Source organism: Ciconia boyciana, chromosome 23 (genome assembly GCF_034638445.1).
Source record: "Ciconia boyciana chromosome 23, ASM3463844v1, whole genome shotgun sequence".
NCBI lineage: Eukaryota > Metazoa > Chordata > Aves > Ciconiiformes > Ciconiidae > Ciconia > Ciconia boyciana.
In genome coordinates, this window is record NC_132956.1 from 1,511,420 (window position 1) to 1,536,727 (window position 25,308).

The 25,308-nt window shown below is 48.3% G+C and overlaps 2 protein-coding genes across 2 annotated transcripts; one reads left to right on the plus strand and one right to left on the minus strand.

The window, feature by feature from the left end:
- The first annotated feature begins 655 nt into the window (after nt 1-655).
- IRF6 (interferon regulatory factor 6) lies at nt 656-24,900 on the plus strand. Its single transcript, XM_072844865.1, has 8 exons — nt 656-729; nt 21,169-21,345; nt 22,256-22,460; nt 22,856-22,978; nt 23,082-23,228; nt 23,442-23,834; nt 24,252-24,370; nt 24,679-24,900. The coding sequence occupies exons 1-8, from the start codon at nt 727-729 to the stop codon at nt 24,898-24,900; spliced, it is 1,389 nt and encodes a 462-aa protein (XP_072700966.1). The 5' UTR covers nt 656-726.
- Nucleotides 8,068-12,786, minus strand: GUCA1B (guanylate cyclase activator 1B). The gene is made up of 4 exons (XM_072844704.1): nt 12,583-12,786; nt 10,365-10,514; nt 8,818-8,932; nt 8,068-8,195 (listed from the first exon to the last, which is right to left on the minus strand). The coding sequence occupies exons 1-4, from the start codon at nt 12,784-12,786 to the stop codon at nt 8,068-8,070; spliced, it is 597 nt and encodes a 198-aa protein (XP_072700805.1).
- Nucleotides 24,901-25,308: the final 408 nt, after the last annotated feature.

Below are 25,308 nucleotides of genomic sequence, written 5' to 3' on the forward strand. Positions count from 1 at the left end.
GCGATGGTATTTCAAGCTCTACGATGTGGATGGGAACGGCTGCATTGACCGGGGAGAATTGCTGAACATCATCAAAGTGAGTGGGCTCAGCTTTTTCTGTTTCTTTCACAGACGACGGTTATTAAACACAGGTAGACAGAAAGGTTGTAACAGGAATATTCCAAGCCGAAAGACAACTCCCTGGTAAATTAGTAGGCACTGGCCAAACTTGCTGCTTGTCCTCTGCCAGTCCTCCCACCAGGCTGGCCTCCCTGGCCGGACCTGTCTCGAACACCCCACGCCCCCACGGCACCTGCACGCTCCGACACGCAGCAACCCCTTGCCTTCTTGTTGCAGGTTGTTTAACCACCTCCACTGAAATCCAGGCTGAGATAAGCACTTGAATTTAATCTAAGGATTTTCAGAGGTGAACTGCTCCTGGTTTATCCTCGTATGCCCACTTAATCTTTTAATGCATTGATTGCCTTTTTAAGCGATTTTAATCTCCAGTATTTTAGAAAGGACTTATTCCTTTCAGAACCTAACTGCCTGCAAAAAAGTTTGGCCTCTCGTGTCCGGTCACTTAGCCACTTGTACCAATGGAAACACAATCTACACAATGCTCAGTAACTGCCCTCTGTGTCCTTCTTTCCCTCCAGGCTATTCGAGCTATCAACCGGTGCAACGAGACGATGACGGCTGAGGAATTCACAAACATGGTGTTTGACAAAATTGACATAAACGGAGATGGTGAGGAACTTTCTTACGCAATGCCAAGTACTCCTCCCACTTCCCCCTCACCTGCAGTTCAGTCTGCCAGAGCAATTCCAGACGTTGGATGTCCCAGAACACCAGGACATGGGGAGAGCTGGCAGAGAGCGGCTCTCTGTGAAGGTTTAGCTCCCCATCCCCTCCGCGGGCTGCAGCTGGCCCGAGGGGACACTGCAAACTGCCCCTCTTCATACTGGCAGCGTGGGGATCTGCGTGGGGTTTAGCTGTGATGGGGTGTGGGGTGTACGGTACGCAGACCCGGGACCTCAGCAAGGGCCCCGTTTTATAGTACGTGCAACTCCCGGGGGGCTGCTCCGAGGCTGCCGGTGGAGGGAGGAGAAAGGCTGCAGGATTTAACAGACCTTTTCTGAACGTGCTCTCGCAGGCGAGCTCTCCCTGGAAGAGTTCATGGAGGGTGTGCAGAAGGATGAGGTGCTGCTCGAGATCCTCACCCGCAGCCTGGACCTGACACACATCGTCCAGTTGATCCAGAACGATGGGAAGAACCCGCACGAGCCGGAGCAGGCGGCGGAGGCTGCTCAGTAGACTCCCGGGACGCTTTCCCTTCATCTCTACTTTTCCCCCTCGCATTATTAAAACGAAACGTGTTGTGGTTGTGGGAACTGGTGAGCTGTCCCAGCGCCAGTGCGACCAGCGACAGACTATCCCGCTAGCGCAGGGACCAGGATCTGCTCTGAAGGTGCCGCTCTCCTGGCAGACGGTTCGGGGGAGCCCGGAGCCCACCGGGCACTGCCCTGGCCCTGCCCGCCGCAGCAGCACCAGCCGGCAAGAGGAAAGGCTGCTGCGAAGCAGGGGTGCTGTGACAGCAGCTCGTCACGCTGGGAGCACACAGCCGCCGCCGGGGCTGCCAACGGGGCCACGGGGCCCTTCGCTGTGCAGGGATCTCTGGATATTGCTGCAGAGCAGAGAGGGGGTAGAGTCTCGCCTCCCTGGGAAGGGGGAGCGGCACCACGCGATGCAGTTAGATAACGCACCAAGAGAGCCTCAAAATTCACACCGGGACCGTGGCCAATGCCAGCGTCTGCAGCCTCTGCGGGGGATGAACCCCAGGGCTGCCCGGCACTTGGCCCCGCTGAGAGGGGGTCCCCCAAGGACACATGTACGAGACCTAGAAAGCAGACCTGAACCTTCTCTTTCCATATATATTTCCAGAGCACGAAATCAGTGGTTTTGGTCACTCGTTCTTTGATTTGTTATTATTATATCAGCAATCATTAGTGATAATGTAAGGTAAAAACATCTATGAGCTAGAAAAAGGAGAGTGGTAGAGTGGCAAATGCAGTGGCTTTTGTTCAAAAGCATTAAAAACATCGAATGGTGCCTTTTTTTATCAACTATCTGAACTTTAAAGGCATGTTTCTCCTTGAAATATCTGGAAGGGCTGCAATGGCAGTAACCCGAGAGGGCAAAGTTTTGAATGTTTGTAGGCATATTCCTGCATGTCTTGTCACCTGTCTGACAAACTGAAACTCTCCTGCACGTTACACTCCGTGGCACCCTCGAGCATCATCCGGTTTTAACTACAATGGCAGCGAATCGTCTGCACGCAGTTCGGAGGGGTGCGCTGCTAGAGACGGACTAGACGCAGTGTCCGCACCACGAGCACCCACAAGTACCCGAGTATTCCTGAGCAGGCAATGGGTGCCATCACCTCCACAGTACAGCGGGCTCAAATACCGTCCCCCGTGGAATAAAAGCCAGTCACCCCTTCTTACAGCATCCTGGGGCAGCAACCTCGTCTGCCGGTGCTAATTACCCAGTGCCACGAGCAGGGGCTGCGCCCAGGACCCAGCGCACGCACAAGGGAGGCTGCGAGAGCGGCGGCCTCGCCCCGCACCACCCGCCGAGCCCGCGCCTTGGCTGCTCCTGGAGAGGAGTTTCCTCATCTGATGGGAGCAAGTTTCAGGCGTGGTGAGGCAATGCAGGACACCAGGAAGGCTTTCTTGCCTAGCTGAAAGACTTGTTATTTAGCACTGGATTCTTGTAATTCATAAGCAACTTTCTGACCATTTTTCCTGTGCATCCTTTTCATTTGACAGTGTTTGACCTGGAAGCTTTTGTACTTCCAATCTTATAGTGAACTAATAAAGGTATTTTACAAGATTATTTCAGGTTGTGCTTTTTCTCTCTTTCAGTCAATCATTCTGTTCCCAGCAGGCCAGATTAACTGTCTCATGCAAGTGCAGAAACCTTTGTTTTGGCTTCGTGAAAATAGTTCTTTTGCAAGAACAGCACAAGCACAGGGAGAGGTCTCTTTTCTTCAGAATCAGCATAGAAAAGGAGCTGCTCCCAAGTTCTCACATCCCGTGAGCGCTGCCTGCTCTTCTGAGCCTCGCCTGCGTTGAGCGCGCGTAGCGTGCTTTAATAAAACCTCACCCCCTGCGTAGTCCTACAACTCTTTCTTCTGGAGCTCTGCTTTACCCACCCGCATCTCCAGGCACCTCCTGCTTTCCTCCCTGCTGCTTTCCGGGTCGGCCCGTCCAGCAGCCCCGTAGCTCCCTCCCGCCTCTGCTTTCCGCCCAGACGGACAGCGGGTGCGGGACGCTCGTCCGCAGCCCCCCGCCGCTGCCCCCCGGCAGCCTGGTTCGTGCTCCGGTGCTGTTGGACAGGCACACAAACCAAAGGGCCACGGAGAGGAACCCTTTGGCGGGCCAGCTTGTCCGGCCACCCCACCTACGCCGCTCCAAGGGAGAGCAGGCTGCAGCCATCACGTTAGAGCCAGGCTGAGCTGTTTGCTCAGCGTGTAACGCTCCTCCTTGCAGCAGAATTAACTTCCCCACAAACGACCGGCACAAAACTTACTGCGCTTGGTCTTTACAACAGCGGTGAGGAGGGAGCCGAGTTCAGCATGGGCGTTCTGTGCACACTCCCTCCACGGAGACACAGTCAGTCCCACCCGTGCTTCCCTCAGCCTCCCTCTCCTCTGTGTGCCCAAGAAGCTGCAAGAAGCAGCCCTGACAAGCCCAGTTTCTATTTATAAAGACGAAGTTATTCTAAAAGGGCTGTCTCAAAATTGCTGGCTGGCCAAAGGCACCTTTCAAACCTCAGCGTCTCTCTCCAAAGGATGTTTTTTCAGCCTCTAAGAAAGCAAATTAAAAATAATTAAAAACTAATATTGTGACTCTCTTTGCCCTAACTCATGCATAATTAATTTATTTCAAAATAGTGGCGGCTGTTCAGGTGCCAGCCACGGATGCGTTGCTCGCTCTTGTGGCAGCATCACCAGCGAACGGAGGCAGCACAGCCTCTCTGGCGAGGTGGGAGAGGCTTTTTTGGGGGGCTGCCATCAGAAGGGCGATGGGCCTGCCAGGCTGCACCACCGGCCTGAGGTCAGGTCCCAGCTCTGCCTCCCCTTTGCGGCGGCCTGGGACAAGTCCCTGGAGCCAGGTTTGTCAAGAAGAGTTGCAGCTACGCTAAACCCACCCGGAGGGTGACTTTTGGCAGCACCGCACCATTTCTCTCAGGGGGGTTTAGGTGCCAAAACACCGTAAAAGCTGCAGTGCACATCTGCCTTCTGAGGGACACAGAAATCCTGGCTCCATGGACCGTTTGAGGTTGGGAGGGATCTTGGGCTCTGCACCCACGTCCTGCCGTGAGCAGGGCTAGCCTGGAAGCCGGGCTGCTCAGGGCCTTTGCCAGCCCAGCTTGGCGCTCGGGAATCCCGGGAAGCTGCTGGGAGTTGAGCCCATGGGCTCCTAGACAGCCAAATCAAAGAGAAGCAAGAGGGTGAGCTCAGGGACAGAGGATGGCAAATTGCAAAAATACCTCCTTTTGCATCCCCGTGCATTAGGGTGTGAGGCCTAAAAGGCAAAGAAATGAAACAAAACAGGTTCTCAGCCAGATGCTTCTAGAAGTCCCTTATCCCCAGGGGATGCGGCTGCCCTACAGCACAGCTCCATGTTCCTGTATCACGCATTGGATCCCAGAATACCATTAGATTACCTTAAATATGGGGTCTTTAAGGTTAATATGCTTGAGAGACTTTCTGAACTTCTGAGGTGCACTTTCCTTTGAAGAGAAGGAGGAGGAAAGAAAGAAGTATTTCCCCCATACTGCCAGAGCTGAGCACAGGTGCTGTGAGAAAGTGACTGAGTATGGCAAGAGCACAAAAAGCCCCTATAGCCATGGCCACTGTTTTTCAACACAACATTTTCAAGGGGAGCTGCACAGGGGTGCTTTAGGAATGACCTGGACACAAGCCTTTCCTCAGCTACCCGTGAGTGAACCTCCCCTCTAGAACATCAGGCGTATAGACAAATAAAGAGCATGGCTAAGCACAGCATTAAATGCAATTATCATCTTTCCTTCTCGGCCTCATTTCGGCTGCTCAGTGCTTTCCTGGGAATGCACCTTCCAGAGTATTTTAGGATGCGATGCCTCCTTTGGCTCCTGTTCCCTGGTGCCTCTCCCCATCAGCCACCTTCAGCAACAGCCTCACCTTCAGCTTTCTAACATGATTATGTCACCTTCAATCCTACTCAACTTTGGAGGCATCAAACATCAGAGCAGATGGTAGACACTCAGAAAAAAAAAAATCACATGGCATTTGCCTTTTCTAAGCCATCCTGTTTCCCCATTTAGACTAAAAAGAAATCCGATCAGTCAAATCCAATTCTAGCTGGGCTGTAAGTCTGGAAAATGGATTATGCAAAATGTCTGACATCAACAGCTTGATGTAAATGTTGAATTGAGTTTGGGAAGCGATCAAAGCATTTATACCTATGGATTTAAAAATAGGACTAAGACTGAAGCACCTTGCTATGTCTTGACAGAAGATTACACAATTGACAAGAGGAACCATTTTCCACTGGGTTATGCCAGCACTAACACAAGTCTTATCTGCCACGTACACCGTTACCACCTTCCATCTGCCCAGGCCAGAGGAGGTGGAGGCATCCCGCTGCAGAGTCCAACACTTCACTTTGAGCCCTAAATTCTTCAAGGCTCCTGTTTCAGTCCTGGCAGGGGCCAGCTCATTGCAGCACTGTCAGCTCACTTTATTGTAAGCAACTATTTCAAATTCCATTCAGAAAATACTTGTTATACACCTGCTTTCCACCATCACTACATAGAAGTTAAACAGAAGATACTCCTTTCCTACTCTGCATCTGCAATAGCATCTCCATCTCTGCCTTATAGTCATCTTACCCGGGATAGCTCTTCCACTTGACACCTCCCTTAAATTCATTATGTTGGTCTCAAAGGCTACAATTTTGGTCCAATACTCAAACGCTTACACAGGTCTTCACCTTCGTTCCAAGTGAAAAATAAATACTATGAAACAGAATTTTAATAATTAGTTCTTTATTAAATTCATGTGTTACAAAGTCTCTACAACTGTAGAAGTGCTCAGTGTTAGGATGCCCTCTACCACCCCGGCAGAGGACTGCTGGCGTGGGGGACACCAAACAGCTCCTTCAGTGCCTGATCTGAACAGAGTAACAAAATTGAAAGCATTTAAGTAAAACTGCAGTATGCAACTATAGTAAGTAAACATCCACTTTAAAATTGTGCAAGAAGCAGAGTGTGTTATGTTGGTTGAGACGTCGAAATTTAAGGAATTGGAGACTTGCATCCTCCCATCAAAACATTTGTCCACAAGTTGAGAAAATCAGTAAAGTACATCTTTTACTCCAGGTCCTCAAGTCAGAAGTAAGATTTTTCTTTCAGATCTTTGGCTGATAAACTATTGACTTGAATGAGCTTTAAACAGAGGCCTCACAGCAGCATAAGCTGTAAGTCTAATCTGCTCTAGTAAGTAAGCATGCCACAAGCAAGTGTATTTACAGAAAACTCCTAGAAAGGCTATTTAGAAGTAGGAAAGTATATGCATTTGAACTGTAGCACTGACACTGTCTTGTCCTGAATACTTCCTCATGTCCCTGAATTTAACATCAGCTGAATCAACAAGACCTCAAACCAGCAAACTAATCAACTAATGAAAGATACTACAGTCATAATTAAAGGCCACAAAAAAGGGGTTGCAAGTCTTTTCATGGATGTGACCTGACCCACTGATCCCATGGGAAAATTAAAAGACAGAACTCATGTTATTTTCCTGGGGAAATTTTTCTTGCAAATAAACCAATAAATAAATCCAATAAAGGTGAACCAAAATATCAGTTCAACCCAAATTCTCTTTCCACATACATGTATATATGTAGGAATATGGGTTAGAATAGCAGAGCTCACCTACAACCTGTGCAAATTTTATATCTTAGTCTGTGGTTAAATTAAGTCCAGTGTAAAGCCACTGTACTACTTTAGTAACTCACTTGGATTTTCTCTCACTTGTTCCATTCTGCAGTCCTGCCGATAAAGCAGTGCCAATCCTCTCATTGCAGAGACATCGCCAAGCAAAACTCTGCTCTTCCCTTATCTCTCCTTCCACACAAAACTTCTCCCAGTGCAGTGAAAGTCCTGGAGCTCCTTGAGCTCAGTCTTCACAGGGCAAGAAAAGCTGTTCTAGAGTGATGATTCAGTAAGAAGAAGGGGCTCAAAAGGAGCAGAATCACATTGTGCAAATCCATCCTCTAAATGTGGCTGTCAAGAGGAGGTACGGTTTCTACTGCTGCTCAGTGTCTGGGAATAGCATTTTTCCAGCCCCACAGAAACCCAGGTCTCTGAACAGGCAGGAGCAGCAGACTCTGGTCCCCAGGAGGGAGATGCAGAGAGTTACTGCTCCACCTGTCCAGCCCACACATTGTTTTCCTCAACTGTGTACTGTCTTGGCTACCGCTTATAATCCAATTCCCATTTTTGAGGGCAATATGTTGGTGCTCAATAATTTTATGTTAGCAGTAGCATAGTCTACTAAACATGCATACAGACATCCTGAATGTCTAAAGCCTGCCAGAGCACCTCTTTCGTTGTCACTTTTGGTTTGATGTGTTTGTATCTCTGCAGGCATGCATGATGCAAACACTAGCCTGCACTGGAGGCAGTACCACTGCTTCAGGATTTCTCACTTCCCGATCCCGTCTGTCAGACTAAAACCCTGCCCAGGACCCGCTGCAGGAAACCACAAGAAGTTTGTTCCTTGGGGTGTAACCAAAAACCAGAGCTGGCAAACACGGTATTGTGTACACAGGAAGACTTATTCATGGGCCAAAAATAGTCTCTGGGTACCAGCAGTATGCAGCACATGGGTTTTAGATTGAGATATGGCTTCTTAAACCACTGAAGTTTTCGTCTGGATGCTGAGATTGGAAAAAAGAAAGCCACCACCACCCTGGAGTAAGAGAGCCACAGTTGTAGTCAGCATCACATTTGCAGCTGTATCAAAACTGAATTTCCTCAAAACAAAGCACTCTTTCTCCTCTGCTCAGAGATCCATCCCCCAGGGTTCACATCCATTTGCAACATCTTCATCACCCACTTGTCTTTCCTGGCCCCATCAATGAACTCATCAAGAGACAACTGCCCTGTGAGATGAGGAGGACACAAGACGGGGAGACAAAACATGACAGATAAGAAGAGGAAGGCAGAAAGTAAAAACCATCTATGTTTCAGAAAGTATGCTAATAAGACAAAAGCTATACTTCATTTCCCCATGAGTTTAGGCCAGCTAGCTGAAAGAAACCACCACACTGTAACCCAATGCATTCACACCTACCCCATCCCATCGGCTAACATGAAATGTTGCATTAGCTTACACATGCTGCTCCAGGACGATTGCAAGCCTGATCCTGCCAGCTCCCATTTGACTGTAGCCACTGTCTTTACTCAGGCTATTTGTGCTGGGACTGCAACCTGCACTCTGGCTACTGAGGGCTTTCAGAGGACAAGATCTGTGTGGCTTCAAAATCCAGACAGAATAGTGACCCCTCTGTATGTTACATTAAAATAACAATGAAAATGATTTCCTCCTGCTGCACCAAGTTATTCTTGATTCTAACAAACAGACCAGAACCAAACCCAATATGTCTAATATGAGTAACCTAATAGTCCTAAGTGATTTCTTGATAGTTGTAATTAAAGCTAGCCTGCCCAGCACAGATAACTTCTCATTACGCATGAATGCGATCTGAGCCATCGATCACTTACCATCCCCATTCTCATCCACTAGCTGAAATATCCTGTCCACAACCTCCTCCGGCGTGAGCAATGGAGTCCTCTCCTCCACCTCCGACCGACACACTTTCTTCAGCTTGTAGATAGACTGAAAAGTAGTTCACCGATTAGGAGAAGGACCAGCAAATGAAAAGCAGTGCAGTGGTGAACTCCATTATCTTCCCAACAGTGTAAAGGTCTTTTACAAAGGCTGTGGTTTTAACCTTTCTAGAAAGATCTGCCACTCAGCAGCCTCAGACCTTTAATGAAACCTCCGACCTCATGCTCTCACACACTGCGGATTACTTCATTTGCTCTTTGAAGCTGCTGCCCTCCTATTCTTCTTACACATATTGGTCAGACCTCAGGGTTCCTTTGCAAAGAACAAGGCAAGACTTTCACAGATGGGAAAATCATCTGAGTATGATTTTTTCTAACATCTGAGGCTGGGCACATCTGGACTTACCCAGCCCTCTCTCTCAGGGAACTTGTGCCCAAGCTGCAAGATCAAACCTGCATTAGCACATATTTTGACCCATACTTTCTGTTCCACTTTGTCACCGGAAAGGGGCAGATTTTATCTATTCCTCCCATGACAGCCACCTGTTTGTTATTAACTTCACTCCTTAGGCTGAAGGGGTTTGTCTGAAGTCTTCCCAGAGAGGGGATTAGCAAGGGCCTAACACAGCTCCGGCCAATTCCTGGCTGACCTCAAAACTATAATTGAACCTGCCCCAGACAAGCTCCCCAGATGCTCCCATGCCTGCTGGTGCTGAAGGTAACAACCTGGTCGCACTTTCCAACCAAAAAGACCTGCTTGCCACAGACTCAGTTTCTGATTTTTTTTTTTGATATTGCATTTCACCTAAGATCCTAAAATGTTTGATAAGCATAGATTAAGCCTCACAAGTACTGCTGTGCAAGGGTAACAGCACCTGTGGTGCAGGGGTGACTCCAGCACAATCACCAAGATATTTACCTGAAGTAAGGACGCGGGTACCCTGTGTCTGACTGTCTGCTAAGCCCGTGCCTCCTCTCCCACCTTCACACAGTCACCAATTAAAACTAAGTGCAGAACATAACAGAAACCCAGAAAGGAATAATTACAACAGGGATTTCTGAACCAATTTGTGCCTCTTGGTGTATTCTCACCAGCTACTCTGGCAGGAAACTTGGCTCCTGTAAGGGGCATGGGGTGAAACCCTCTTCCACTGGCCAGTGCAACGAGTCTCGGTGTAAAAAGGTTGAAAGGAAAGGCAGAGCAGAGATACAGGAACCCCACAACAGCACCCAGATGCTGCATTTCTGGACAGCTTCAGCAGCAGCAGGGGCCAGGCTGCCCACAGTGGGTTTCACTGATCCCTCAGCCGCCCCAGTCTCCAAACCACTGAGTACATGACCCTTTCGCCAAGGTCAGGCATTTTCACTCCATCACTGCCCACAGCTGCCTTGAAACCTGATTATCACAAAAACCATATACATCATTACATTGCCAAAGAACTGTGATTGCTTAAATAAGTGATTAGGCAATGCCTACTTACCTCAACAATTTCCAGCAGCTCAGGTTTATCTATGCAGCCATTCCCATCCTTGTCATAGACCTTGAATGTCCACCTCAGCTTGTGTTCCAGTTTTCCTCGTAAAACAAGATTCAAGGCAGCTACATATTCCAGAAAATCAATGGTATTATCCTGTAGAAACAGAAAAGCAGCTGAATGGCACTTAACTGGGTATGGTTGATAGAAAACTGCTTACAAAAGCTAGATAAATAAACTGCCAAGAAGATACTCCATGGGACAGCTATTTATTGTCCACTTTATAGAAGACTTGTGCCAGTCCAAGACCATCAATAAGTACAGCCATACCCCTCTGCACCAAGGATAAGTTCCCAAGGAGTGACAGTGGAAAGCAAAGCAGTTTTCCTACAGTACAATAAGGGGGAACACCCACCAGGACTCCAGAAGTGAGCAATTTAAACACCCCAAGACAACACAGATTACAGGGAGGATGGGGAGGCAGATGAGGATCAGTGCAGGAGGCACTGACTTTTTGGGAAGGGATTGCCATTCTCAGTCTCAGCTGCTTCATCGATGAGACCAACACCCAACCATCACCCCTTTCTTCCATCCTTCCCCCTTGTTTGATCTTGATTCATCCGAGGAAGACAGACAATGAAAATGTCACCATTCAGAAGGAGGCAGCAAGAACACCCACAATAAAGGATTTACATCAGGTGTTCACCCTCCTAAAAACTTCAGAGACAGCGAAGGGATGCAGGGCTCCCTCGGCAGCCTCTAGCAGATGCCTCTCATGCAGATCAACACCAACCCCAGGGCCAAGCCAGGGCCCCGTGTCACCTTACAGCCCTCCCGACCCAGGTAGCAAAACCCCCTGGAAGACCTGGGCTACGTGTCTCCTCCCCGCACGCTCTGCTGCGGGCGCTGAAACGCTCTGGAGTGACTGTGAGCAAAAACTGCTGCTGGACTTCCAAGGCCAGTAAGCATAAAAAGACAATTGAGGAATTGTTTTTGTTTTCTTACCGTATTACTAATAATCCTTTAGATTGTTAGGTCCTGCTCAACTGATTATATACCATGGGCATATTTAAGCAAACACATAAATCTAGGCCTAATTTAGTGTTCTTAATATATGCAAGTACCAGCATCCCTTAAAACCAGATTATACAGTCTTATTAGGAAAACTCCTATAAACTAGGAATGGGACTTTGCCTTTTATGCACACCATTTGCTCTGTAACCCTTTCTGCCCAGCTTTCATAACAGAATTTGGACCTGGACCTTCAGTTTTTTGCAGGAATTTGGGTTTTGCCAACTTCAAATTCTGAGACAAACCTGACCTGCCCACGTCTTCCGTAGCTTTTTTTTAATCCTCTCATAAACTGACTTTTGTTGCCACCTCAATGTGATTTTGCCACCAGTTTCAAAGAAAGCTTAAGGGAAATTGGTATCTCAGAGATGACATACTTCTCTCCCCTTTTCTTGTGTTGATATACAGCAACAACCCCATACTCAGAATATGATCAAGAGCTTCAGGAAAAAAAAAAATTTAATGGTTTGGCAAGCATTGCTTACCCATTTCAAGATGAGAAAGGCAACCATATTACATTTCTTTTGACTATCTAAAATATCACAGGCTAGTATCATGCTCTCTTTTGCACCAGTACATGGGTATGCGTGAACTGCTACTAAACCAGAAAGCCCACTTTTCCCAGGTGTCTGATGACAAATACAGCAAAGGGAATCAAAACCAGAAAGTCTGAATTGCTCAGCATTCCTTAGCTTTTGAGCAGCTAAAATCAATATTTTGTTACATGCCACCTGTTCATACTGTATATATACACTTCCTCCAATGTACAGCAAGCCTGAGTAGGACTTTACTATAATTCCCCCTCTATCATAACAGATATTTTTTTCTATGTAGCAACCTCGGCTATTTGAGGATCTTTCAACAATACTGTCTCAATTTGCCTGAATTTCAACCTTTTAACCCATCCTTAGTCCCTTAAGGGGACATTCTGTCCTTAACTGGTGTACAGATTTACGAGAGGATAAATCCATACCAGCCCATACAGAGTGGCGCAGCCTGTGCTCCTTCTCCTGCCCGAGCAGGTCGATGGCCCTTGCCTTAGTCTCATGAAGCATGGTAACAAGGGTGGGAACCGCACCAAAACACCTCTAATTACAGACAGAAAAGGTGCAAATTATTAGACAAATAATTGTAAAAATTCCTCATCACTTACCCCATTCTTATCAAAAGCTCTGAACATGTTTTCAATATACTCTGCTGCTTCACGGTTATCCTGGACCCCGAAGAACCGCTTGAATTCGTGCATGAAGAGGGTCCCGCTGGGACATTCAACCACAAATTTCTTATACCATTCCTGCAATTCGGCAACATCAATCTCCGTTTGCTCCCCTTCAGCATTGGTGAACTGCTGTCCCATTTTGCTCCGTAAAGCAAGATTAAAAAAAGAAGGAACAAAAGGAAAACCCTGCCAAAGTCCTTTGCTTGTATTGTCCTTTTATTACCTTTAGTTGCTTTTTCTTTGTTCTTTTTCTTCTCGCTGTCTTGTGCCTTTATTTGATGTTAATACCGTGTCTTGCTATTTCACCTTCTTTTTATGTTTTAGTTTCTTCTCCCTCTTTTTCTCCTACAGTTTTCACCACCACAGCTTTGTGTGCTCACTTGGTGATTGTAGAATTGCTTCTCTGCATTAGGGCAGTATAACATGTGGTATCAGGCATGTATAAAAATAACTAAGATCATTAGGAGATTCCCACCTATGAGTCACAGAGACCTTCAGATGTTCTGAGCTGTGCCCTATTTAGGAGCAGGCTCCAGAGGCTCAGGGTCCTTCCACACATTAATACCTTCGTGTCAAAGAACTTGGGAGCCAAGGTTCCCTTCACACACAACTTACAACCCCACTCACTTTACTGTAGTTTTTCTAGGAAAAAAAAAATAAAGGGGGATCATAAGTGAACTTCCCTAACACTAGTTGTTCAACACCAGCATATGCTACCTGCCTGGGGGGGGACGCTCAGTGTTTCAGTGAAATAGGGCACGCTACAAACAACAATTACAGAAAGCAAATCCTAACAACATAAGCACATACAACTACCACCGCTCACGTGAAAAAACCTGCTAATGCCTGAAGTTAACTGAATGCCTACCATAGACTTTACACTCTACAAAATGATTGAGAGAACTAGTAAATGCACATAGACACAAACGTGCATATTTCTCTTATTTTCACAATTCATTCTTGAAACTCTCAGTTAAAAATAACAGGAACATTTTAACATTCTATTTCCCTATTTTTTTAGGGCATTGGGTTCTCCTTATTCCCCTTCCCCCTTTTGTGCCTTTTTCCATGGAAATTCTTTTCCTGCTTACCCTTACCACTGCACATTGCTTACCACTTTTATTACACATACAACATACAGCTCTCTGCCTGCCCTCTTTCCCTTCTGCAGCTGCTCACCACAGCCACCCACCACCAGAGATCAAGCTCTGCTCTCTGCAAGCAACCTGCTGATCTTCCCATTCTTACTGGGGCCACCAGCTTTTATCCATATCATGCCAGGTGTGCTGAATCCAGCCATGATCTGTGCCAGCTGGAAAGAAATTACCTGTCTGAGCCAGCCTGGCATCCAGATAGGATTCTTCTTTTAAGAGGACTAGAGCAGTATTAATTGGGAACAATAGTCTCCTCCTTATAATAATATACTAAAGCCCAGAAGGATTTAAGCTGTTCACTTTTTTGGAACAGTTTTTTCATTGGTTTGGAAAAAAGAATTTCTCACATGGAAAACCACTGGTCAAGAATGAGTCTAAAATTTGACACTGCAGAACAGTACAGCAATTCATACTCCACTGTGAGAACAGAGCCTGCTCTGAATCCACTCACGCCTGTAAGTAACCCATCGGTGGTACTGCGTGTGCACGTATATATATATTCACAGATTTGCAGGAGTAGAGCATAACTTCGCACTTCTGTGCATAAGGATGCCCAGGCAATGCATGGTTTCACTTAAGCATCGTAAGCAAGAAGAGGATACAGGCAGTACAGCAGAAGTATGGAGATGGATGGGAAGAACCAGAGGAGTTGCCAGAAAGGTTAAGACTGCTCCCTTTCAATGAAACAGTATATATTTTTATCTAATAATGTACAGGAATCCTGTTTGTTTATCTTTGTGCCTAGAAGAATGCAACAGGGTTGATAAGCTCAATCCTTCCTTTTGTAAATGCTTCAGACAAACTTCAGCCCCTAACTCTACGATAACTTGTCTGTTGCAGAGCAGCTTGAGGTCTGGCTCATAAAAAAAAGTTATACCGGATCTATCCCCCAGCACTTGCCCCTTAGCTAGACCTACTAGAAAGAAGCCTGTGGCAGCCACAGGCACTGTGGTGTTCATAAAACAGTTCTGTCGCGTTCTCCGTTTCGCCATGCTCTGTTACGCATACCGTGTCAAGAAATCACTTTTCCCCTCAGTGATATTTCTTGAATCATCTTGGCTAATATCTGGCGAGGGCACGGGTTGTCTCTCTGGGTCACAAACAGCTTTCAAGAAGTGGAGGTGCTGCTGCCGGGACAGGGCTGGGGAGGGCTCATCGCAGTTTTTCCTGCAGCACAGCTGGGGAGTTTTGCGTGGGCTGGTGTGAAGCCTTCCACCATTTTGTGCTGCTCTCCTGCACTGAGGCTGCATGCTGGAATGTGAGCGCTGAGAGCACCAACAAGACTCCACATGCCCAGGACATTGTCTTGCCTCATTGCATAATTTTGTTTTGCCTTATGGGAACTTAGTGATCTGTTCCCAGGAGAGAAAATGGTTCCCCTTTGTTTTGATGACTACAATCTTTTCCAGCTAGGAACAAAGGACTGCAAGAGACCTGGGTTACAAAGCCTAGCTGGTGCTATTGCAGGTATCATGACATACAATCGTGTTGATAAAAGTACTGATGTTAATTTGGCACTGAAATAAATTAAATCTCATAGCTCCTGGTATGAAAATTCCTCTGCATATACTCTCATTGTCCAAAGCGTGTGCTCTGCCGACTGTACTGACAGAGCTGCTGCCTCTCAGCCAGTAGAATGTCACTTCATGAAGTACGGTTTATCAGCCAAAGGATTTCTTAGTTTGATTGGAAAAAAAGATGCAGGTAGAGGTAAATATAAGCAGAGAAAACCAAAAATAAAAAGAGTGATTTCTAGAAAACACTATGAGAAAGAGGTTGGTGCTATTTAGGCTGCCTGAAGGGTTAGGATCAATGCTTTATATATCATATCAGAGTGAACCCTTTGGATGATTAGCTGCAAACAGGTTAACATCTGATTACATGTCCTGCCTAATGAGCTATCCCTAGATTATCACCTATACAGCTCAGAAGCTGCAGAGGTTCCCAGCCAAGAGCATGGAAAAAGACAGCTTATTTCCTGTCAGTTCACTAACACAACATGCTGCCACATGCTTCAGCAGAGGCTGGTAGAAACTCAAGAAAAAAAAAAAAACACCAAACCCTGCAGAGGGCTGGGAAGACTCATTTGTCTGGCATCTGCGTTAGCACTCAGCGAAGGCAGCAGAGGCTGTAACGAAGGCGGCAGGGTGCAGGCAGGCACAGCTGCCTGGCGCGAGCGGACCAACCTCAGTGAAACTGGAGGCAAGACTAGATCCTTCGCCCACGCTGGAGCGGCCCTTGCCTAGTCATTTTGCCGCATTGCTCCATGATTTTAAATACCCCAGCCCTGACCTGCCCTAAGACCCCTCTCGTGGGTTGGGCAATCTCAAGCGTCCGTGCAGCGGGCCTAGAAAGAGCAAAGCCCTGCCGAGGGCTGCTCCCGGCCCCTCTGTCGCAGACAGCCTGGGCCGTGCCGGTGAGCATCCAGCATCGCTGCGGGTGTCTGCTTCCAAAGCTCCCCGAGCATCAGACCGCAAAGGAAAGCAAATCTGAAGCATCCTTAAATTTACCCGTCACCAGGCAGGACGGACATGTGGACAGGAGGAATGCAGGGAGGATGAACGGCAGCTTTTGTGCTGACCCGTTTGAGGAAAGATCAAAGATCCCTCATACTGTGGCCGGGAGTTCAGCGCAATGTCACTGTGCACCTCTTCTCAGTTGCTCACCAAATTGGCCGTACCGTCGCGCGTTTTGATACAGCAGAAGTAACAACACGGTAGAAGGTGTTATTACAGGAGCAGCCGTCCCTCGTTTTGTGTATCAAAAACGGTCAGGTACAACTAACCAAACACATCAAACTCCACCATTGCAGTGCTATCCCACAAAGAAAACGCTAACCTTTGAGTGTCACCTATTGTCTTTTGCTTATTGCCAGAAAGATTTTATTCTGTGCTGACAAACTCCTGCTAAATGTTACCTCTGAGTGGCTCCATTTCAGCGATGAATGAAGCCTGAAACATCTACCTTGCGAGGCAAACTTTCCAAGAAAAATGCCGAGTGACATTTTCTCTCTGTCTGAAGATTTAAAAAACTTTGCAAGACTTTGGAACCAAAGTCTTGGCACAGGATTGAGCTTTGGCCGTGAGTCAGCCTTTCAAAAATCAGGATTCAGCACTATCCATCACGTTCGTGATGGGAAGGAAAAGGGAAATTCCCACTGTTTTGTTCTGCTTCATTGAAACTGAATAGTGAAGCGTTGTGTGATTTCTTGAAACCAAGATTCACCACTGAGTCACGGTTCTCCACCTACGAGGAAAAGAAATGAAGCAGGAGGCCGGCGGAGGTTGCGGTGGAAGGCTGCGGCCGGGCCGGAGGGGAGATGCGCGGAGCCCCCTCGCAGCCAAAGGCAGGAGAGGGAGGCGGAGGAGAGGAACATTTTACGCTTTTCAGAGACAACTGCGTGCCCGCGGCTTGGCGTGAATCGTAGCCGGCTTCAAGTTTTGCCTTCGCTCCGCGCCACGGACCGGCTGGGCCGAAGATGCTTTCGAGCGCGACGAGCGCGGGACCTTCCCCTCCTGGTCCCTTCGCCCATCAAAGCAGGGGGGACGCGGTAAAACGACGGGCTGCGGCCGCTGCGGGAGCCCTGCGGGGCGGGGGCGGACGAGGCGGCGCGGCCGCAGCCCCGCGGGCGCGGAGCGGCGCGGCGCGGAGCGGAGCCCACCCCCGCGGCCGTGGGCGGAGCGGGCGGCGGCGCGGCTGCGCCCGGCGCACCTGGGCAGGTGAGGGCGGAGCGGGCGGCGAGTGTGCGCCGCGGCCGCGCTCCCCTCGCCCGCTCCCCGGCGCCGCCCCGCCGCTGCGCCCACGCGCGGGCCCCGCGGGGCGGCCGAGAGCCCCCGCGGGCGCGGAGCCGGTTCCCGCCCGCCGGAGGGGTAAGTCGCGCGGGGCGGGGGTCGCGGTGCCCGGCGGGACCGGCTCGGCCCGGCCCGACCCCCGCCGCGCCCCGCGGATCCGCCCGGCCTCGGGGGACCGCGCCGCGCCCTTCGCCGAGCCCCGCTGCGCGTGGGGCTGCTCGCCGCGCCCGCGGCGGGCGGAGCGGGGGCCGTGGCGGGGGAGTTTGGTTTGAACGGCAGAACACGCGGGGCGGCAGGGACCCGGCGTGCGCGGGGTGGGTGCGGGACCGGCGCGGGGCCCGTGGGAAGGTCCGCGGCTCGGGGCGGCGGGAGCGTCCCGATCCGGCTGGAAGGGGAGGCGGCGGGGCGGCGGGGGGAGTCGTGCGGGCCCGAAGGCAGTCGGGAGGGTCAAGCCCGCTGAAAATGTCTATTTATTGCTCCCCTCCCCATCTGCTCCCGCGGCTTGCGCTGCGTTAGCCCTAGGCTACGTCTTTCAAGCTGGCGTAAACCGAGGCCTAGAGTGAGGGCAAGGATAGTATTTGCCCCCCCACCCCGCTCACCGGCAGCAGTTTTTGGACCGCGGCTGTTAGGCACCCCAAGAACCCGCATGATCTGTAACGACTCATGTCCCTTCCAACTCAGTGTGCTGTCCGGGCATGGCAGAGGGCTGAGCTTACCAGACTGGGGGGCGCGGGGGCCGTGAACTGTAAGCGTTAATCGTGATCCAAGTGTGCGGCTCGCCCCGTGCAGGGCAGGGGAGCACTGGTGGCTGCAAGAGAAGTGATGTATGGATCTCTGAAACGTGGGAGCTATGGGTTCCCCGTGTAGGGAGGTGATTAAGTATCAGACACTCGGATGAAAATTCAGCCTGTTTCTCTATGGGAACGCTAATGTTAAGGCTTCAGCCGCTTGTCTTCGGAAAAAAATGAATACAAATCCATGAAATACAGGATAATGTAATCGAACAAAGGTAACGAGCAAGGAATGAGGTCTGTGGTATCGCAGCGATGAACCCAGAGAAGATCCCTTCCTTTTTGAGAGGCTTCGTGAACGGGGTGGAGCGGGAGCGCTGAACATGCCTGGGTGTGCTGGCAGAGAGTGAAGGCATCTGTGCAGCAAGGCTGAGGCAGGCTTCAGGTCGTGTTTTCCTGGTGCGCGGTGCGTTGTTACGCTGGCTGGCACTGTGCCGGAGCCCCGCGAGTCACCACAGTTAACTGGGGCTGTCCCTGACCTTGGTCACTCGTCTGTGGCCGTCGGGGAAGTGGCTGCAGGATGCCTGCTTGTCCCTGAGTTTGTTTGAGTTGTTCTTGTTGGGGTGAATGTCTCGCCTCCAAGGAAAAACGTGTGACTTAGTTAATAATAATCGGGGTACAGGGAATAATTACATCACTGACCAGAGATGCATTAGCAGCACAGGGATGTGCTCGTTACCCCCCCGCACCAGCCAGTTTGAGTGGGAATAAAGCAAACTGGAGGACTCCTGGGTACGTGCACCGAGGAGTCTTGAGCGAGGGCTAAGCCTCCCTTGGCAAATCCCATTAACAGGGCAAAGACGTTCCCCGAGCTCACCCTAGCAGCTCTCGGAGCGGGAGCAGCCTCTGGCATTAGTGGACCCCACTGGATCGAAGTTGAAGGGTGTAAGAGGCTGACTCACCGTCTGAGCCGAGCAATGGGATTCAAGTTGATTTGCTGTTGGTTATTGTGTCAACAAGTCATTGGTGATAAAAGGTCATAAAGCATTGTAATGTCGCGTATTGACAGATGCTGTCTGTGATCCGAGGGACAATTCAAACCTCATACGGCAGCGCCAGCGCACCCTCCGTGTGACCGAATGTATTTGTTTGGGAGAGGCATGAATTTTTCTCCCCGGTGCGTGGGTTTGAATTTACACTTGGTCTTGCAAATGTGTGTGTACACAGTGTCTGTTATTAGAAGCAGAGGGGACTGCTTGTGAAGTTAAGTGTAAAAGGGATTGTGGAAACAAGCTTTAGTTAGGATTTCTTTGTTACAATGAGAAGTCACTTTTTTTCCTTTGCGAGGGAATCGATACCTGGTTTTGGTCTCAATTCTAAGTCCAGGATTAACCTGGACTTTGTGTCTTTGCAAACACGCTACTGAAAGTTTGATTCTGATAGGATTTTCAACATGGATAACTAATACAGCAGAGTTTCAGAAGCACAAAAATGATTTTGCTGATTGCTTTCTGATCCTTTGCAGCTCCTGGGAAGCAGTCTGCTAACGTCCCCAGGTCCTTGACGAAGCACACTTTCAAACTATTATTTAAAGATGATTTGCAATTGAATCTGAACATTTTCTTTGCTTAACAGATAAAATAAGTTGTGTTCAGATTCATTTTGTGTGAACACTTGCGTCTGAATGGGATCTGCAGGTATTTGAACAAATAAAACCTGTTCCTAGACTAGTTCTTGGATAGGATTTTTTAATCTCCTATATCTCTGCTACTAGACACATTTTGCAACTCCTGCAGCAGTATTCAGAGCTTATGGCAAAGGTTTTATTTATCCTGTAACTGCTTTATTAATGGGAATATTTGTCATTTCTCACCGCTGTTTCAAGACCTACACATGAATATGGGAGATACACCTTCTAAGCACACGTGTAGCATAAAAGTCCCCTCCCAAAATCTAAAGATAGGAAATGCTGTCTCTTCCTGCAGTCATTAGTTTTGTTTGGTTGGCTTTGTACCTGTTCTGCACAAGAAAATACTGTTGGTTGGTTGCAAATGTAGTAGCAACACGGGGCTACTTAAACAGCAACAGATTCGATCAGTTAACTGCAGCATTGTTTTCTTTAAAAAACCTCACTGTTAAGTCAACATCACTTGATTTTTAGCATGAGTGCAGGCAGAGTTGCAGTTCGTGTCCTTCTGGATAAACATCCTGGTTATTAGAGGTCAGTGATGTTTGTGAATGATTATACTGCGTTCGGAGCAGTCATGAAAAAGTCATGAAATGACTTTCAGAGGAATGTCTGTCCCCTCCGCTTCAGCCTGATGCTTCCACCTTTACCTCAACTGGGGCAAAAGCCTCTGGTTCAGCGCGTGGTAGTTCTCCTCCTCCTGGATGCAAGCCTGACACGACTGCAGAACTCCACAGATAGGCCCCTTCGCTGAGGCGTACGTGGAGGCTTTGAAATTCTGCTGCCTGTTCTTGCTGTGGCTTGTTGGTGGTTTTATCTCCTGCGCAGCGTTTACAGCTCAGTTCGATTGGGGCTCGCCCTCTGTGCGCTCAGTTAAGACAAATAACGCGCCGTCTCTGCTTACTGGGATATTTAATGGTGAGTTGTTGTCCTCGTAACAGTTATGGTCCCTGCTTAGTGATGCGTTTGTAACTCCTCCTGCCAGGAGAGTCATCTAGCTGCACCTGAATTAGTCGTTTCGATGTGCAGTAACATAACAAACAATAGCAGTAACATGGCATAGGGTCCTTTTTAATGAAATTAGTTTTTTTTTTTAAAGCATATGAGTCTCAACTAACCTTTAGCAGTTGGTCTACTATTATCCCTGTCTTTTGTAGACAATGGCGTTACACCCGCGAAGAGTTCGCTTGAAGCCATGGCTGGTAGCCCAGGTAGATAGCGGTATGTATCCTGGCCTTATCTGGCTAAACCGAGAAGCGAAGCGGTTTCAGATCCCCTGGAAGCATGCAACTCGGCACAGCCCGCAGCACGAGGAGGAGAACACCATCTTCAAGGTGAGGGAGGGGAGAGCGCGGATATACCATGGCTCTTAAACAGAGACAAAGGGTTGAATTGTTGGCCCAGGAGCTGGATAGGCATCTCGGTAGCTGTTTCCAGGCACATTTTGTCCTATTTCTTTGACCTCAGAAAAGCCACGTTGTGCACCTGGATGCCAAGCTTGGCACTGCCTGAAACGGTGTTGAGTTCTTTAACCCTTTCTGACCACCAAAGGCCAGACAATGTCTGATTGCATGGGCCCTGGAAGATTGCTGCTATTTGCTTCATCTGCTCGGTTTAGGATGTGGTAGCTGGCTTGTTCTTAGCAGCAAACCATTAAATACTGTTCCATAAATCTTAAGAGGTCCACCACAAGCTTCCAATACTCATCACTGCTGTCCTTAATGTTCTTATCCCAAGGGATTCATTATAACTCCTACACTCCTTTGAGGAGTTTCTGACCTCCTCTGCCTTGGAGGGATCTTGGGCTGATAGTCTGATTTTGGGGTGAGAGAGGGAGAGGGCCAGCTGCATGTCTGTGGCTGCTCTCCCACTCCATTTTAACCGAGTCCATTCCTCCTACGCAGGGTATGGCTCGCTGTCAAAACTGACTTTTGGTATTGAACCTGAGACACCTAGAAACACTCAGTGCACAATCCTGTACAATTTATACTTTCTGAACTTGTATGAAAATGCATGTTTGGAATTGCTGATGGTTTTTGGAAATTTGGATTTGCATCTTTTTTTCTCCGCCTTCTTTTAATGGGAAAAGCTATTAAAGTGGGAATTTCCGTTGTTATCAGAAGAGCTGTAGTTAAGACTTCTGCAAGAGAAGGATTTTACAGTGAATTTGTTTGGAAATTTGATTTCTGATAAAAGCTGCTCTGTTGAGAGGGCTGGACTGAGCACAGTGTACTTTGTCCCCAGGCATGGGCTGTGGAAACGGGAAAGTACCAAGAAGGAGTCGATGAGCCAGACCCTGCAAAGTGGAAAGCCCAGCTCCGATGTGCTCTTAACAAAAGCCGGGAATTTAATTTGATGTACGATGGCACCAAGGAGGTGCCCATGAATCCTATTAAAATTTATGAAGTGTGCGATATCCCACAGTCCCAGGGATCAATCATTAATCCAGGTGAGGGCCTTGCTGACACAGGGCTGGTTACTGAGCAGGCGTTTGTCCAACGCGAGTTCCTTTCCCTCCGCAGCATTCTCAAGCTGCCTTTGTGTGCAGCAGAAGGCAGCTGCCATGTGTAAGCCCAGCTGCACTTAAGCTAAGAGGACTTTGAACCATAGTGTACCTGCACTAAAATTAATACAGCTGTACACAGTTGTATGTTTTCTGCTAAACAGTCCAATGCTGGAGACAGTTCATCTGTTTCCTTAGCTTTCTAGAATTATATATTAAACTGAAAATAGCCTGTTGTACAGATCAGATTTTTCCTTTTCTTTATTATATTCAGAAAATAGATTTCCAATAGTATGCAAAGCCAATATGAATACTACCCACAAGGATGTGCTTGTTTGCAGGTTCCACTGGCTCAGCTCCATGGGATGAAAAGGATAATGATCTTGATGAGGAAGAAGAGGAAGAGTTGAATCAATCTCAGCATGTCCCTATTCAAGAGACATTTCCATTTCTTAATATCAATGGTTGGTGGCATAGACTCATGTATTAGTGAAGGTATTTGCTTGCAAATTGTTACATGCTTGAAATAAAATTTTGGTTTACTGAAGAATTGTTTCCTTTTTGTAGATTCTCCAATGGCTCCAGCCACTGCAGAAAACTGCAGCCCTGAAGCTGTGTGGCCGAAGAATGAACCTCTAGATATGGAAATGCCCCCAACTGCGCTGCAGCATGACTTCTTCAGCAGCCCTGAGCTCTGGATCAGCTCCCTGCCAAGTATGTATATGGATTTGTAGTGTCATTGTACTTTAAAAAAAAAAAAAAAAAAGTGTTTTGACTTTTTTCCTGTGGCTGTTTGCTTGTGAGCATGGAGAACTGTATAGTTTAAACATCCCTGTGGCTGTAGCATGGATTGCGTGGTGTGTCTCTACTGCTGAGACAGTACCTGCAAAGGTCCAGGAAAAGCCACGCTGACAGTTTCTCTCTCAGTGACAGACCTAGAAATCAAGTTTGAATATCGAGGAAAGGAGACTGGACCGACGACAACTGTAAGCAACCCGCAGGGATGCAGACTTTTCTACGGAGAGCTGGGTCCTATGCCAGACCAGGAAGAGCTCTTTGGGCCTATTAGTTTGGAGCAAGTAAAGTTTCCAGGAACAGAGCAAATCACCAATGAAAGGCAGAAGATCTTCACAAGTCGGCTGCTGGATGTTATGGACAGGGGACTGATCCTGGAGGTCAGTGGCCACGCCATCTACGCTGTCCGGCTCTGCCAGTGCAAGGTGTACTGGTCTGGTCCCTGTGCGCCTTCTTCCACCACACCAAATTTGATCGAGAGGCAAAAGAAAGTCAAACTCTTCTGTCTGGAAACGTTCCTAAGCGGTATGTAGCTTCTGCTTCTGGAGAATAGCTTTGGATACTGGTCTGGGCACTTGGTGGCACGCTTGGAAAGGGTGGGCTGCACTGGGGCTCAGCCTGGATGCACCAGTTAGTTTGCTCTCGCATGGAGCCTGGGTAGGGGCCACTGCTTCCCTGACTTCAGCAGACCATGGAGCAGGTGCGCATCAGAAGAAAGTGAATGTGCACTCATTTAATGCTCCATAAAACATTGGTAGGCCTTGCTGTTCAAGAAGGCTCTTCTGGGTTCAAGAAATCAGCTGTAATTGTGTGCGTGTAAGAGGTGGCTCTGGCAAAGGACAGGGTGTAGGTAAGACCTGGGATGATGTGATGAGGTGGGATGTGGTGAGTGTTTCTAACCGAGAGAGGACAACCCTGCAGCATTCTGCTTTTTCTTCCTAGAGCTGATTGCCCATCAGAAAGGACAAATAGAGAAGCAGCCACCATATGAGATCTACTTCTGTTTCGGAGAAGAATGGCCTGATGGAAAACCCAGGGAGAGGAAGCTGATTGTGGTTCAGGTAGGAGCTGAGGCTCTGAAGTGACGTGTGCCAGCCTTGCTGGGACTGGTGCATTGGCTCTGGATCGATGCCCACAGATAGCAGAGACCTGTTCTTCTCTGCCGTGGTTACTGACACTGGGAAACCCCAACAGGGCTGGTGCGTTTTGTCACGGCAAATGCTACACGTGCCGAATAGCATCAGTCTGTGTGTGCGCTTTAGGTTATTGTGGAAACCATCCCCTGCACCCAGGGCAGGGGATTCCTGCAAAATAACAGCGATATACTGTGTGACCGTTAGGCTAAAACAACCGACTTCTTCTTAAACAGGTCATTCCGGTTGTGGCGCGGATGATCTACGAAATGTTTTCCGGTGATTTCACGCGCTCCTTTGACAGCGGCAGCGTGCGGCTCCAGATCTCTACGCCCGACATCAAGGACAACATCGTGGCTCACCTGAAGCAGCTGTACCGCCTGCTGCAGAACCACCAGGAGGGGTGGCCCATGCAGGCCCCCGCCATGCACATGGCGCAGCCGCTCCCGGCACAGTGACAGACGCTTTGCTTTGCCCCATGGTTTCTTATGTTGTACATACAGAAAAGTATTTCTTAACGAGTGCCTTGCCTAAATCTGAATAAAATCTGTAAATCTGGTCATCTGATTCAATTTCAGCAGTCTATGGTACTTTTGTTTTGGAAGTGTTTAAAACAAGAGAGGATTACAGGAATACCTCTAGCTCCTTTGCTGGTTTCAGCTGCTTGCTTAAACAACCAATATGTATAAATCAGATTTTCAATGCTGTAATATTTTTTTAATCCGCTATTGATACATTGTATATAAGTACTTGATCATTAGAGGGGAAAAAAAATAATCTGTGCTCTATTAAAACCGCCTGGAGAATATCACCTTGTCTAGTTTTATTTCTGTCTTTAACTGGTCTGCAGCTGCAAGCTGGGAGGC

Excerpts from the sequence above, each read along its gene's own strand:
- IRF6 (XM_072844865.1), top strand. Across the intron at positions 22,979-23,081 it reads TCCATTTCTTAATATCAATG|ATTCTCCAATGGCTCCAGCC; the intron begins GTTGGTGGCATA and ends TCCTTTTTGTAG. Across the intron at positions 23,229-23,441 it reads CTGGATCAGCTCCCTGCCAA|TGACAGACCTAGAAATCAAG; the intron begins GTATGTATATGG and ends TTTCTCTCTCAG.
- GUCA1B (XM_072844704.1), bottom strand. The coding sequence starts at position 12,786 with ATGGGACAGCAGTTCACCAATGCTGAAGGGGAGCAAACGGAGATTGAT. Across the intron at positions 10,515-12,582 it reads GAGCTTTTGATAAGAATGGG|GATAATACCATTGATTTTCT; the intron begins GTAAGTGATGAG and ends CTGTTTCTACAG. Across the intron at positions 8,933-10,364 it reads AGCTGCTGGAAATTGTTGAG|TCTATCTACAAGCTGAAGAA; the intron begins GTAAGTAGGCAT and ends ACTACTTTTCAG.